At 56.1% G+C, this 13,656-nt stretch overlaps 1 protein-coding gene across 3 annotated transcripts in view; it reads left to right on the forward strand.

The window, feature by feature from the left end:
- The window catches only part of AACS (acetoacetyl-CoA synthetase), a 41,624-nt gene that overhangs the window by 11,917 nt on the left and 16,051 nt on the right, over window positions 1-13,656 (forward strand). For all 3 annotated transcript variants that reach the window (XM_010986352.3, XM_031442490.2, XM_031442492.2), the window contains exons 6-9: window positions 4,235-4,349; window positions 4,554-4,635; window positions 7,757-7,904; window positions 12,553-12,633. In XM_010986352.3, the coding sequence (XP_010984654.3) occupies window positions 4,235-4,349; window positions 4,554-4,635; window positions 7,757-7,904; window positions 12,553-12,633 (426 nt within the window). The remainder of the gene's footprint in view (window positions 1-4,234; window positions 4,350-4,553; window positions 4,636-7,756; window positions 7,905-12,552; window positions 12,634-13,656) is intronic.

Raw genomic sequence — 13,656 nt, forward strand, 5'->3', positions numbered from 1 at the left:
TTATTTGTCCTCACATGCAGATCAGGGCCTGTGGGAAGAGTCTCAGGAGATGAGTGTGGTACGAGTGTGCCCGTGATGGGCGCAGGAAGACTGACGCACGTGGGCTGCAGGTGCGGTTCCTGGCGCTGTCCAGCTGTGCGCCCTGTAGTCGGTGTGCCTTGTCTGCAGGCTGGGCTTTTGGGTACCAGCTTGAAACTCACGTCTGCCTTGAGGCTTGCTGTTCTGGTGAAGGTTTTCAAGATGTATCTCATTTCCCCCTACCCTGTGCAAAGGAGGGACAGACCTGCTTCTGTAACACAGGTCTGGAGCAGTGAAGCGATTGGCTGAGGCCAGTCTGTGGTCCATGGGGTGAGGACTGAGCCCTGCTGAGTTCAGGGATGGTGTCACCCCAGGTGGAGGGTCACCACTGTTGGCTGTGGTCGTGTCTCCTGAGGCTTTCCTGGGCCTCCACTCAGGACCACCTGGGTCAGTGAGGACCGACCTGAGACGGGTGCTCCAGTGGGGGTCTTCTTGGTCCTTGAGGCCCTTCGTGAGGCTGTGTGAGCTGCTTGGGGCCAGGCCGTCCTCATGGGGGGTCCTGGAGGGTTGGGACTGAGTCCACGGGTGCTTGGATCCCTCAGCAGGCTGTGAGCTGTGCTGCACAGAAGCAGTGACGGGTTCAAGAAGGGGTGTGTTGTGTTGGTTGCAGGACACAGCTTGGGGGGCTTGTGAGCACAGCAGCACTAACACAGGACGGCGCTCAGTCTGCCCCCGAGCTGGGTGGGTGTTAGCTGTTATTAACGATTTGGGCCATGAGTGTTATTGAGTGAATTGGAACTTACAAGAGGTTATAAAGGTATTGGAAGAGCATGAGTGGCATTGGGGAGGTGGTGATCCTGGCCTCCTGGGGTCTAAATGGAGCCCCTGCCTGAGGACTTCGCAGGGAGCAGAGCTCCTGGGTGGCCTGGGTGGTGTGCCTGAGCCACCAGATGCAGCCCAGAGAGGGTTAGGGGCCAGGCGGGGGCCCAGCCGCTTCCCACGTGGCTGCAGCATCAGCAGCTGGTGCTAACCTTGCATCTGTTTTCCCAGGTCATTGTCCTGTGCAAAATGTCACCACCAGAGGCCATGCCAGCTGCCTCTGGTCCCCAGGTCATCTGGGTAGAGGATGCAGCCGGTGGACGTCTTTGGAGCAGCGTCCTGGGCCTTCCTGCCCTGGTTCGAGGCTGGTGCGGGTTTTCCGGGGTGACGGCTATGTCTGGAGCTGCTGCGGGCGCGGGAGGCACGTGTGCACTAGATGGCAGCCTGGCTCTGTGCTGGCCGCGGCCTGCAGCACATTTAGTTCTAGGAAATCTTGGCAGGCGCGATGGCCTGAGCCTCCGGGGAGAGCTCTCCATTGGGTCAGAAGATGACAGGGCCAAAAGCCTTCCTGCTAAGATGCTCCACTCTGCCCTGAGTTCTGGGAAGCGGTCCTTAGTTTGGAGGTACCCTTCTCTCCATCCTGTCAGACACAGGTGGGCATCTGTGCCGTCCTTTGGAGCGAGTGTGGAGCTGCTGACAGATAATGTGTCAGCCTAGTGACTTCACGTCCCCCCACCCCCGGCTGCTGGCACCATGTGCCAGCTCCCAGCGGTGAGCCCTCCAGGATGGGAAACTGGTCCAGGTAATAAGGCACGGCGCTGGCTCTGGTACCTCTGTGCTCACTGAGGACCTGGGACAAAGCAGTGACGCCAGAGCTTCAGACACCTCCGCTCTTTTCCAGTAGCTGAAACTTGCAGGGAAGCATCCCGAAGAACCGACTAGGTGGGGCTGGGGCTGGACAGGGGAGGCCGTGGGCCTGGGACAGCCCTCTTCAGTGGTTTGCAAATCTCTGCTTGAAAAAGAGGTGCCTGTTGTTAATTTCCGAAATCACTGTTTTAACCTCAGACGGCACCCCCTTCTCAGTCAAGGGCACTCACCTGAAGTTAGCAATGAAACATGGATGTCTTTCCTGCGTTGAATCCTGTTTCCCGTTGCATGGCACTGAAGATCCCTATGATAAAGGGAAAATTGCCGAGAACGCACTTGCGTATCCTGATTTGAATTATTTGGTCCCCAACCTGCCATTCTCACCGAGACTTCCGGGTCCTATGTGTTTTGACCATTTGGTTTTTCCTGTGTTTCATTGTTTACTTTGGAGTGAGTGGCTTTTTCAAAGACAGCGGGGTAGTCTGACCTGTGACATCCGCACATCGAAGAGCCAGGCTCATGCTTGTAGCCCTCACCCTCATAAAGCACGTTCAGGTCGCCGTGTGTGTGCGCGCGCGCGTGTGCACACGTGCGCGCGCGCACAGAGTAGGACAGCTGTTCTCCCCGCTCTGGGCGGCTGTCCACATGATGCAGCCCCGGCTTGGTTTCACTGCTTGGTTGCTAAGCACCATATCTGGGTCAGCTGCGCGATCATAGTGTGTTTTGTCCTGACATGAAAGCAGTTCTCAACTGAGCAGCCTCTCCTGGACCAGAACAGCCGGCGGCTGGTGATTGTGTGCCTCAGTTTACTCATCTGTAACATGGGGACAATAATGTCAGCGGTCACGCTGAGCGGGAAGTGAGTGCCTATTGTTAGTAAAGTGCCCAGCACAGTGCCTGATACATAGTAAGTACTGTGTAAGTGTCAGCTAGAAATATTATCTGTTTTCTTGATCAGATTTATCAAGAGGCTTATTTTATTGGCCTTGGAAAAAAGATTTTGGTTTTATTGATCAAGTCCATCATTAGTTTTCTTTATGGCTTTAATTTCTTCCTTTTTTCTTTTCTTTTCCCTGGCAACCTAATTCCTGAGTGAAGTTCACTGAAAACAGTTGGAAGTTGGAAACAATGACACTTATAACTGCTCTGCTATTTTTTCGCTGATAGATTGCATGTTCCAGGGAGGAGGAACTCTGTTTGGTTCCCTGGCCCGGTGCCCAGCACGGTAGATGGAATAAACAAACGCTTTCTACCATTTCTTCCCTGTTGACTCAGCTTCTGGTCTGGAAAAGTGGACGGCATAGAATCTCAGTCCCTGAATCTTTAGCCCAGAGAGTCTCAAATTGTATCGCTCATTGGAATCGCCTGAAGGGCTTGTGAAAACACAGACTATCCAGTTCAGCAGTTCTGGGGCCCCAAGTGATGCTGCGGCCCCCAGGACCGCTCCGATGGGCCCTGGCCGCCCCTTGTCTTGGGCATCCGCTTTGCTGACTCCTGCCAAGTCAGTGCTTCCCCTCCTGCAGGCTCTGAGCTGCAGCACTTGGCTCACTCCAGGCCAGTTAATGAGTTATCTACTGAGCTTAATTAATCGCCGTGCTACAGGTGGCTCTGACATGCCACCAGGGTGGACACCCTACCCATCAGCTCCTCACACGGAGGTTCCGGCATCACTGCTGGTGCCCCTGGAGTAGCCCCAGGTGGTGCCCTTGAGCTGCTGCATCGGACTGACCGTGCAAGAGACCAGGAGCGCCTTCGGGGTGGTGCCTTCCCAGGTGCTGTTTCTGTGGGTGATGATGGCTCCACCACGGTCTGAACTCGAGGCCAGCCGGGAGGGGCCTGTTGCAGAGAGCTTGTACCTGTCACCCTCGGAGTCGCACGCAGGTTGTGTGAGTGTGTCTCGGGCTACCCGCGTCGGCTCACGACAGTTCCAGAAACAAGGTGGGCGGCGCACCTGCTCTCAGGGAGAGGGCTGTGCTCGGTGGGACGGCAGCTCCACGTGTGGCGCAGACACACAGCTGGGTGTGGAGAGCCTGGCTTTTAAAATGAGGCTTGTTTACGAGTGTACACGTTTATACGTTTATGAACTTGCTTGGCAAAAGGTATCATTCGGAGAATTCGGGTACCTCTTTCATTGAAAATGAAGAGAGAACCAAAATATGGGACCACTTGCCTTTTGGGAACGTGAGCCTTCTTTTGCATTCGCTGGAGGAGCTGTGTTGGAAGGCTGTTTCTGTGACGTGGGGAAGCTTTTTGGTGGTGCAAGTACTCACCCCATTCTTCTCCCGTCCGGGGAACTTAGTGCGCGTCTGTAAGTCCTTCTGTGTGTTGACGCCCTCCTTGAAGTGAAGATCACGTGCACGTCCGGTTTGCTGACCGTCTGTATTGGTTTGCCTCCGGGTGACGGGGACACGGGGACGTGGCTGTTGCACTGGTAACGGCGCTTTCTCTCTCCCGGGAAATCCGGTCCTGTGGGCTGCTGGAGGTTTTTGCCTTTTGGACGACCAGCGACCGCCCTTTCCTTCCACTGCAGGGTGTTCTGGACCGGTTTTCTCAGATCCAGCCGAAGCTCATCTTCTCCGTGGAAGCCGTGGTCTACAACGGCAAGGAGCACGGCCACGTGGAGAAGCTGCAGCGCGTCGTGAAAGGTGCGTGGGCCGGCACGGCGGGACGGGCGCGGGGGTGGGAGCCCCCCCACCCCGGGGGCCCGAAAGCCCCTGGGAGCTGCAAGCTACAAAGCCCCGCATGGGCCCAGCCCCGGGCTGTGCTACGTTTCAGCAAAAGGAAAAGATCAGCGGCCGAGTGTGTCGGGCCCTATAAGTGTGTGTTTCCTCGTCCCTCGCTGCTTTCAGGGCTGCCGGACTTGAAGAAAGTGGTGGTGATCCCTTACGTCTCCTCCAGAGAGAAGATAGACATTTCGAAGATTCCAAACAGGTAAGCCAGCCGCAGGCTGCTCACAGCTCCCGTGCAGAACCCCCCGAACTCCCCCCCTCCAGCAGCGGATCCTATAGGGCTTCCACTTGGGAGCATTTTAGAGGTAAAATCGTCATTCTGCAGGTGGGCCCCCGAGGGTCCCTGGCATCCTCACCCTTCCTGTCTGTGTCCCTTCGAAGAGGTGGTCTTGGGTGGGGCCAGACCAGCTCCCTGGATTGGCCACAGCGGTTCTGAACAGTGGCTGATGTGTATCCACACGTGCACACACGCGTGGAGCTGTGTGCATTTGTATGTGGTGTGTACACGTATATGCGTGTATGTGGACACACAGGTGCACACGTACATAGTACGCTTTTCCATTTTAGAACTATCTCTTGTCCCCATTGTGAACGGCATCTTCCTTCCTTTTCTGCAGTTCATGGCCTGATAGACCACACGCCTCGAGCACCAGACAGAATGCTCAGCGCCTCAATTCTGAACAGGAGTTAAGGGCATGGATTATGGTTTGGCCACAGTTGACTTCTTCCCAGAGTTCTTGTTGTCACACCCCTTTCATCTTTCCTGAAGTGATTGTAGGGAGAGCCCCGAGATGAGACGTGTTTACCTGTGCAGGTGCACCTTCCCGGGGAGCCGTGTGTCTGGGCTGCGGGCAGGAGCCCCTGAGCGGCGAGCAGAGGCCCCGGGAGGGGCAGGGGCAGTGCCGCAGGCTGGGGTCCTGTGTGCGCTGCGGGGGGCCGAGGGGGAGTGGGAGGCCTTGCAGACGGTGGCGGATGCGTGGCTGGGGGTCCTGAGAGGAAGAAAGCTCGTGTGCGGCCCCTGGTGATGGGGGATGGACCATCGAGCTGGGGGGCGAGACACACTTGCGAGGAGGGAGAGCTGTTACCCCTGGGCCCAGTAGACACAGCCATGCTCTCTGAGTGGAGGAAGGGACAGGAAGTGCCAGAAGGTGAGAGAGGAGTGTGGTTGCTTCTCCATAGGGTCTGGGGGAGGTGACACCTGCGGTGGCCTTGAGAGGTGAGCTGGGTCTGGGGACAGCTGCAGGTGACTGGATTCCAGAGGCTGAAGGGATCTGCAGTAGAGTGACTGTTCTGTGAAGGCTGTGGTCCCCGCCAGACTGCTCGAGGTCACGTCTCAGCTGTGTGACCCTGTGCTAGTGATTAACCTCTCTGTGCTTTGGTTTCCCGATCTGTAAAAAAGGGGACGATATGGTCCTTTCCTCACAGGCATGCACGAAGGTGGCTCTCAGTAATATTGTCTGTCATCATGAGCAGGTGACAGCCACAGACTGGAGTGGGCTTTGTCCTCTGGAGCGTCCGGGTCAGATTGTGCAGGTCCTTACAGGCAGCCCGGGGGCTTGGACTTGTCCCCTAGACTGTGGGGACCCTGCTGACCTTGACAAATTACAACCAGCCATGAATTTAGCTCCCCTGGTTTTACTGATGGGGCCATAAGGCACAGAGCCCAGGAGGAAAAATGAGACAGTTCGCTGGCCCCATGGTGGCCTGGCTTTTATTTTTCTGAATGTTTACCAGTAATTGAGATAAAAGGAGAGCATCCAGAAGAATTATATTAGCTACTTCATTTAGCTTGAGACAATGCCGAGAGCTCCCCCCGTTCCACCCTGGGAGTTAGGCCCCCCTCGCTCTCCGTCTTTCGATTGCTGGACGCAGGGATAATCTGGGACCCAGCTTGCCCGTGCCGCGTGCGGAGACCGGGAAGCGGGACTCCCCTTTGGGCTTTTCATTTTCAGAAGAACAACAAAAGTAATCCCTATTTACTGTGATTTATAGACCAATTGAAAGAGAAGGTTTTTCTCTGTGAAGCATCCGATTAGATTGGGCCCTTTGTGTAAATGGCACTTGAGTGGGAGGTGGGGGGTAGAACGGGGCTTTCATTGGCTGGAAAGGTCCACGGTAAAGAAGTTTCCTGACACCCCGGAGAGGAGGGCTTGGCTATTTACCACTCAGAGTTTGAATTATTTGGGGTTCCCTTTTCAAACCGCCACGCATCCCCCGGGAGGCATCCTCATCTTTAAGGATGCCTTCGCGTGCAAGACAGCGCACTTCTTCCCTTGAGTGTGTCTGCGTTTGTATTTCGGGGTAGTTACCCTTGGCGATGTGCTGTGGGCCAAGCTGAACTGATTTTTTTCCCGTTCCTTGAAAAAGAGAAAGTTCCATTTGTCCAAACGGTAGTTTTGGGTTTTCCTCTTCTTCTCCCTTCTAAGGGAGGAAGAGTGCCAGGGTTTTGGGATTGATGTTCCTGCTGATCTCAAAATAGAGCGAGCACCTCTCCCAAGGTGCCTCTGCAGCTCCTGCCGCAGTGTTTCTGCTCAGAGAGCAGCCCCTCCGGTGGCCCTCGGTCGCGTGCAGTGACTCTTTGCGTCAGCTTTGGGGGCAGGGCAGGGGCAGGCCTCTCAGGCCATGGCCCACAGCTGGGCTTAGTTTTATGTGTTCCTGGACAAGTACTTGGATCTGGCCTTTACAAACCTCAGGGTAGAGGAAATTAGTGACAACACAGGATGTTTGCCCAGCAGGTTTTCTGCCATAAAGCTCTAGTTTTCTGGCCTTGGCTGAGCTGCTTGCTGTGACCTTCACGCGTCAGGAAAGCTCGCTAACCCATCACCTCCTCCCCTCCCTTCTCCTCGTGGCAGGAGGGGAGGGGTCAGGCCCACCTGGCCCTCGCTCCCCTTTGGGGGACCAGGGGAAGCAAGGCGTTTGCTAACCAGATGGTTGGCAGCGGACAGGAGATGCCTGGGCTCCGAAGACTTGAGCATCAGTTCAGACCCCTCTGCAGGGTCTGCGTGTAACAGCCAACATGTTAATTGTAAGCCGTCCTTCTCCAGGATGTCTGTTAAAGTGCTCAAGTTCTCTGAAAAGGCAGCCCTTGGCCCTGCCAGCAGTGCTGATAAAGTACCTGGAAATTTTCACTCACTCCGTGAGCTTTCCCTGGGCGAGCATGAACCCATGAGCCCCAGCTTCTCCCTTTGCTCTTCGAAAGCTCCCAGACAAGGCTGGTCCCTGGGATCCAGGCGGACGTGGAGGGGCGCGAGCGGGAGGACTCGGCGGATGCCCCCGGCCTTCTGGAACCTTCACCATCTGTCTCCATGCCTTCTTGCCCGCAGCGTGTTTCTGGAAGACTTCCTGGCCACTGGGATGGGCGAGCAAGCCCCCCAGCTGGAGTTCGAGCAGCTGCCCTTCAGCCACCCCCTCTTCATCATGTTCTCGTCGGGCACGACTGGAGCGCCCAAGTGCATGGTGCACTCGGCCGGGGTAGGTCTGCACCCCACGCCCGGGCTCGGGGGTCGGGGGTGCTCCCAGCTGGCGAGGGCAGGCACCCCTCCCCAGACACCCCAGCACATGGCCTGGCTCTCCAGGGGGGGGCCCTGTGTGGAGATCCAGCCTTGAGCCAGGCGATGGGGGCTGCTGTCCCAGTGCTGCTGTGGCCCTGTCCCCACGGTGAGGTACAGGGACTCCACGGGGCCACCAACGTGAGGCCTGGGCCAGGCGATCTGGTGGCTTTGACACTGCAGGTTGTGACCCTTTAGGGGATCGTGAGCCCAATGGAAAGGCCCTGCCCGCATTTTAAATGGATAGAAACAGGACAGATGAGAATAGAAAATACTAGTGCGTCACGGGTCGTAAGAGGTGTCGCTGCTGTTTGGGGAAACTGTCATCGTGTGAGTGCTTGTCTGGATGGCGCAGGTGCAGGCCGCATCGGGAAACTTCCGTCTGGCTGTGGCTTGTGGTCAAAGAGTTTGAAAATGCAGTTAACTGAGGAAGGACTTTCTACGCTCAGTCAGCCCAGTGGCCGCAGCAAAACAGCACAGGCTGGGGGGCCCGAACACCAGAGATTTACTTCTCCCCGTTCTGGAGGCTGGACGTCCCAGGTCGGGGTGAGGGCGGGCTGGTTTCCTCTGAGCCTCCCTCCTCGCCGTCTCGCCACGTCCTCCTGTGGTCTTTCCTCTGTGCACACACATCGCTGGCGTCTTTGGTGCCTCAGTCTCCTCTGTTTATAAGGATACCTGTCACACCGGATGAGGACCCACCCCAGTGGCCTCATCTCAACTTCATCCCCAGTCGAGGCCCGATCTCCGAGCACGGCCACATTCCCGGGTGCTGGGTGTTGGGGCGTCGGCCTGATGCTGGGGGGGCACTGTTCAGCCCGCTTCAGATACTTTTCACTTTTCTATTTGTTTCATCAAAGGGCCAACATTAGTAAAGCCCCTGAAATAGCGCGTGACGGCTAAGCGTTAGATGTTGCACATGTGGATTAGTGACTCAAACCTTTTGTTCTTGAAAAAGTTTTGAGGCTACAGAAAAGCTGTGAGAACGGAGTGGTGAGCTCCGTGGTGCGTTTTAGCCAGCTTGCCCTGTCATCAGCTTTCTCTTAACATTTTTGACATCGATTTTTAACATTATCTTAGCAACCTTTTTCCTTTATTTCTCTGTGTGTGTGATTGTGATTTTTGGTTTTTGCTGAGCCCTTTGAGAGGAAGTTGGAGGCATCGTGAGCCTTGGCCCCTGCAGACTTCAGCACGTGTCTCTGGAGAACGAGAACATTCTCTTGCCAAACCGTGGTGCAGTCCCCATGGTCAGGAAGGGCCGGCGTTGCTGCGACACCGTCACCTGCTCCCGGGCCACATCCCCCGGAAGCTGCATGGCGGTCGCACATCCTCACCGTACATGTCGCTTTTCTCCAGGGCAGCTCCTCAGCCCCCCTTGGTCGTTCTGACGTTGAGGTTTTGCAGAGTCTTGTGGGACGGCCCTCTGTGGGTGTGTCTGGTGTTTCCTGGTGGTTGGATCCGGGTTACACTTTCAGGGCAGGAACCCCACAGCAGTGATGTCATGTCTTCTCAGGGCTGCATGTCGGGAGGCACCCCATGTCCGTTCTGTTCTTAAATGTCAGTTAACGAGCTCACTTCCTGGGTGGCTTCAGTGCTCCTCTGTACCTGCTGTCACATCCAACGTCATCTCCCTTTACTCTGCTCCCGGACTTGAGGAGAACGCTTCCTTCGGCCCGGCTGGGCTCCCCTCCTTGCTCAGACCTCTCCTGGGCGGTCCCGGGGCCCAGCTCCTGGCGCTGCTCCTGGCCCTGCGCGTCTCGCCCAGCAGCTCTGCACCTCCCTCCTCCGCAGCCAGTTCCCCACTTTCTCCCGAGTTGGGAGGCGGCGAAGAGCAGGCAGTGTCTCCGTGAGACCTTGTCGTACCCTTTCCTCCCCGCGCTGGGAAGAAGGGGATAATCCGGGGGGGAGCTTCCCGTTCTCAGACCGCTTTCTAGCTCTTGCTTATTCTTCTAACTCAGTTAGCTTTTACAGACGTTCTTGACATCTGGAAGTTGTTTGAGAACATCTCCTTCCCTAGAAAGGAGACATTTGCACTCGAATCACTGTGACACCTCACACAGCTCTTCACGCAGTGTCTTCATCAGAACGTGGAAAGGGGTTAACACGGCTTTGCCATTACCTGGATTTAGATCCACGGAAGGTCTGATCTCAGGTTGTGAATTAACTGCCAGGTGCACAAGAAAGAGCCTGTTAATCCACAGCAGTGACCCCTCAGGGACCCCGGGGGGCAGGAGGGAGGGGACGTCAGGGGCCGAAGGCTTTATTTCTGGAAGTAACACTGGCCAGGCCGAGTGGCCTCTTGGTGGGAGTGAGTTGGTTTTATTGCTCAAATATCCTGTTTTATCGAGTTGGGTGTGTTCAGAGTCTGAGGTGTGGCTCCCTGGAGAGGGCAGCCCTGGTCCGCCTGGTCAGAGGCCCGATAACAAGCCACAGAGATGAGCATTTTTAGAAACCTCGCAGACGAGGGTGGGGTGTGTACAGCAAAACAACGGACATTGTAGGAAAAACTGAAACGTCCAACTGTACTTTTATTTTGAGTGCTTTTTGCCTAGTGAATGTCACTTTTTAAGGAGCAGAACATAAAAATGTATTAGATGTAATATAGTTGGCTCATAATGTCATCGTGCCTGGGGTATTTGGAGCGTGGAAAAGTCAGGAGAAATTATATTAATTCTGGCTCCGCTGGGCTCTTGCATCTCTGGAGAAGGGGCCGAGCGTCTTGCCTGTTTTTGAGAGCTTTCCCAAGAGGAAACTTGAGAACAGCGTGGGGGATGGCCGCAGGGGTGGGGCTGCTGACACTAACCCCCAGGTTACTGGGGGGGGTTGGTCCTGGTTTGCTGGTTGGTTTTTTTTTTCTAAGTCCATGAAAGCGCCCAGAAAGCAGCTTCCCTCTTCCTTGTTTTAAATCACTCTTGTTGCTGGAGACCCAGGAAACCTTGCTGCTGACGCTTCCTGACCCTCAAGGAAAGCATTCAGGCTTGTAACAAATGTTTAAAAATCAGGGGAAGAACTACTGACATGAACCGTTAAGGTTCATACAGAGAGAAGCAAAGGGTGGTTTTGTGCCATCGAGAGAGGGAGGGTGCTGAGCGAATGCACGTGTGGGTTATAAATAGGGCAGGCTTCATAAAGCGGGCCATCTGGGCGAAGATGCGGTTTCACTGTCACCCCCCACCCCCCACGGTTCCTGCTCCTGGCCGGCCTGGTGACGGGGCCGCCGTTCAGGACAGACTCTGGAAACGAAGTCTCGCTCTTGAGTTAGAGAATTTGTTGGGTGGGATTGTTTCTGTGAAGCTTGCAGAGGCATCATCTCCCATTGGCTTGTTTTTTGCTTCTCTTGGGTACAGCGAAGGTTGTAGAGGCTGGTTTTTAACACGTGGGTCCTGCCTGCAGCCCCTACAGTTCCTAGACAGCCAGCAGCTCCCATCTGTGGGCCAGACCTAGCGCAGTGGTCTGGCCTTTCCAGGGGCCTTGGAAGGACCTCTCCAGCATCCCCGGTCCAGCCTCAGGATCTTGTGTGAGGTCCATTGTGAAGATGGGAAAACTGAGGCCGAAAGATTTAACGGCTGGTTCAGGGGCCCCTTGCTCTGCTCTCTGCTTTGTGCTTGGGGACGGGAAGCTTCCTGTCCGCCCTGTGAGCGCAGACGGACACGGAGTTGTGTGGAACGAGTGGCGTCTGGGCAGTGGAATACAACGTAGCTATAAGAAGACCGCCAGGGGAGCTCTCTGTGTCCTGACAAAGAGCTCCAACGTATGTTAAATGGAAAAAGCAACACGCAGGCAATGTGTGCAGATGAACAACCGGCATAAATAAATACATGCAGGTGGGCAAGAAGTATACCCGGAAACACACAGGAAACTTACACAGTTGCTGGTTGCAGGGAGTGGGGCTTGTCTGGTATGTGCTTTAGAGTTTGGTCCAAGTGAATATACTGCCCATTAAACATCAACATAAGAAACAGCAGGTGATGTGTGAGGGTTGGGAGAGCGGGGTCTGATTGGGCGTTGGAGCTGAAAGCAGGAGTTGGGGCTACCCCTTGGCCCAGGGGTCCCTGGGCTTGATCTGAGGCTCACAGGGAGCAGCAGACACAGCAGCAGCGGTGCGTCCTGGGACAGTCTCGCTCGGTCATCCAGCCTTCCTTGTCCACCGCGAGGGACCAGAGTTGGCCAGTAACGCCCCAGTCTGGAGGTGCAGGTGTCGCTGCACCGAGCCTGCGTCCTTTTGCCTTTGTCTTTGACTGTGACTCTCCACTCCGCCACCACCTTCACTCCTCTCTACCTGAGGTTGGCGGGGGTCGTCTGGCGCTCCTGGTCGTCTGGCGCCCAGACGAGCCCACAGGCTGGCAGGAGTGGGTCTGGGTTTCCTCCTGGGTCCTCGGCGAGTCTCAGGGGCCAGGTGGCAGAGGGACGGGGGCATCGCTCCATCAAGGCGAGGGTGCTCAGAGGTCTGCTTCCTCTGGGAAAGAAAGCGGAGATTCCTCCCTCCTGCCCGGGACCGAGAGTCTGGGCTGGCGTGCCTCTGTGCCCTCAGAGGAGGCAGCCCGGTTCACGCCCTGTCTCCCGCTTCTCCCCAGGGGACCCTCATCCAGCACCTGAAGGAGCACGTTCTTCACGGTGACATGACCAGCAGTGACATCATCCTGTGCTACACCACGGTCAGTGTGCGCATGTGTGAGATGAGTCCTGCCCCCCCCATCCCTCCCGGGGCGGCCAGGCTTTGGTTCATCCAGCCGGGGAGGCTTTATCTTTACTCTTCTCTTTGCCTCTCCCCCCTCGCACGTGTCACTGGCCAGATGTACGGCTTGAGCCCTCAGGCTGCGTGCACCAGCGGCCTCTGCTGCGGGCCCTTCCCTCTCCCTCTCTGTCTCTCGTTCCGACCACCTCTCCCTCCGGGCTGCTGCCCGCTCCAATCTCAGCACCAAGGTCGCCTCTTAACTTGGCCTGCCCTCCTGTGTTGACCTCGGTTGCCGCTGGGAGACCTGGCACCCCGAGGAATTCTAGAGTAACCAGGGAGACCAACCAGGGAATTAGCATTCAGTCTCTCGAGCCTCTGGAGTTGGGGACAAGAGTCACAGGACTGAAATCTGCCGCTTAATCAGGGGACCAGGAACTTAACCAGAGATGGCCCGAGGACAGTCGGTTCTTAGTCCGGTGCAATAGAAAAGGGAATTTGACTGATTCAAGCTGGAAAGGAGTTTATTGGAAGGCTGTCGGACAATGGCCCCCAAGATGTCCATGTCGGGTCCCAGAACTGATTGTCTGAACTTACACGGCAGGAGGGGCTTTGCAGATGGGATGCATGAAGGATCCTGAGATGGCGAGGCTGTCCTGTGTTATTCAGGTTGCCCAAGAGATCCCAAGGGTCCTTATAAGAGGGAGGCAGGAGGGTTGGAGGCAGAGAAGGAGATGGGACGATGGAAACAGAATCAGAGTGCCATGGTGCCGTGAGCCAAGGAACGCAGGCGCCCGTCAGAGCCGGAAAAGGCCAAGAGAGAGTCTCCCCCCAGCCTCCAGAAGGAACTCCCAGCCCTGCTGACACCTGATTTTGGATGTCCGACCTTCAGAACTCTCAGATAATAAATTTAGACCACTGGGTGCGACAGTGGGTTGTAGCAGCGAGAAGAAGTGAGTGCAGAGCAGCCCCCACACCGCGGAGCCAGCGGGAGGCTCACCGTCCT

This window comes from Camelus dromedarius, chromosome 31, assembly GCF_036321535.1.
Source record: "Camelus dromedarius isolate mCamDro1 chromosome 31, mCamDro1.pat, whole genome shotgun sequence".
Taxonomy (NCBI): Eukaryota; Metazoa; Chordata; class Mammalia; order Artiodactyla; family Camelidae; genus Camelus; species Camelus dromedarius.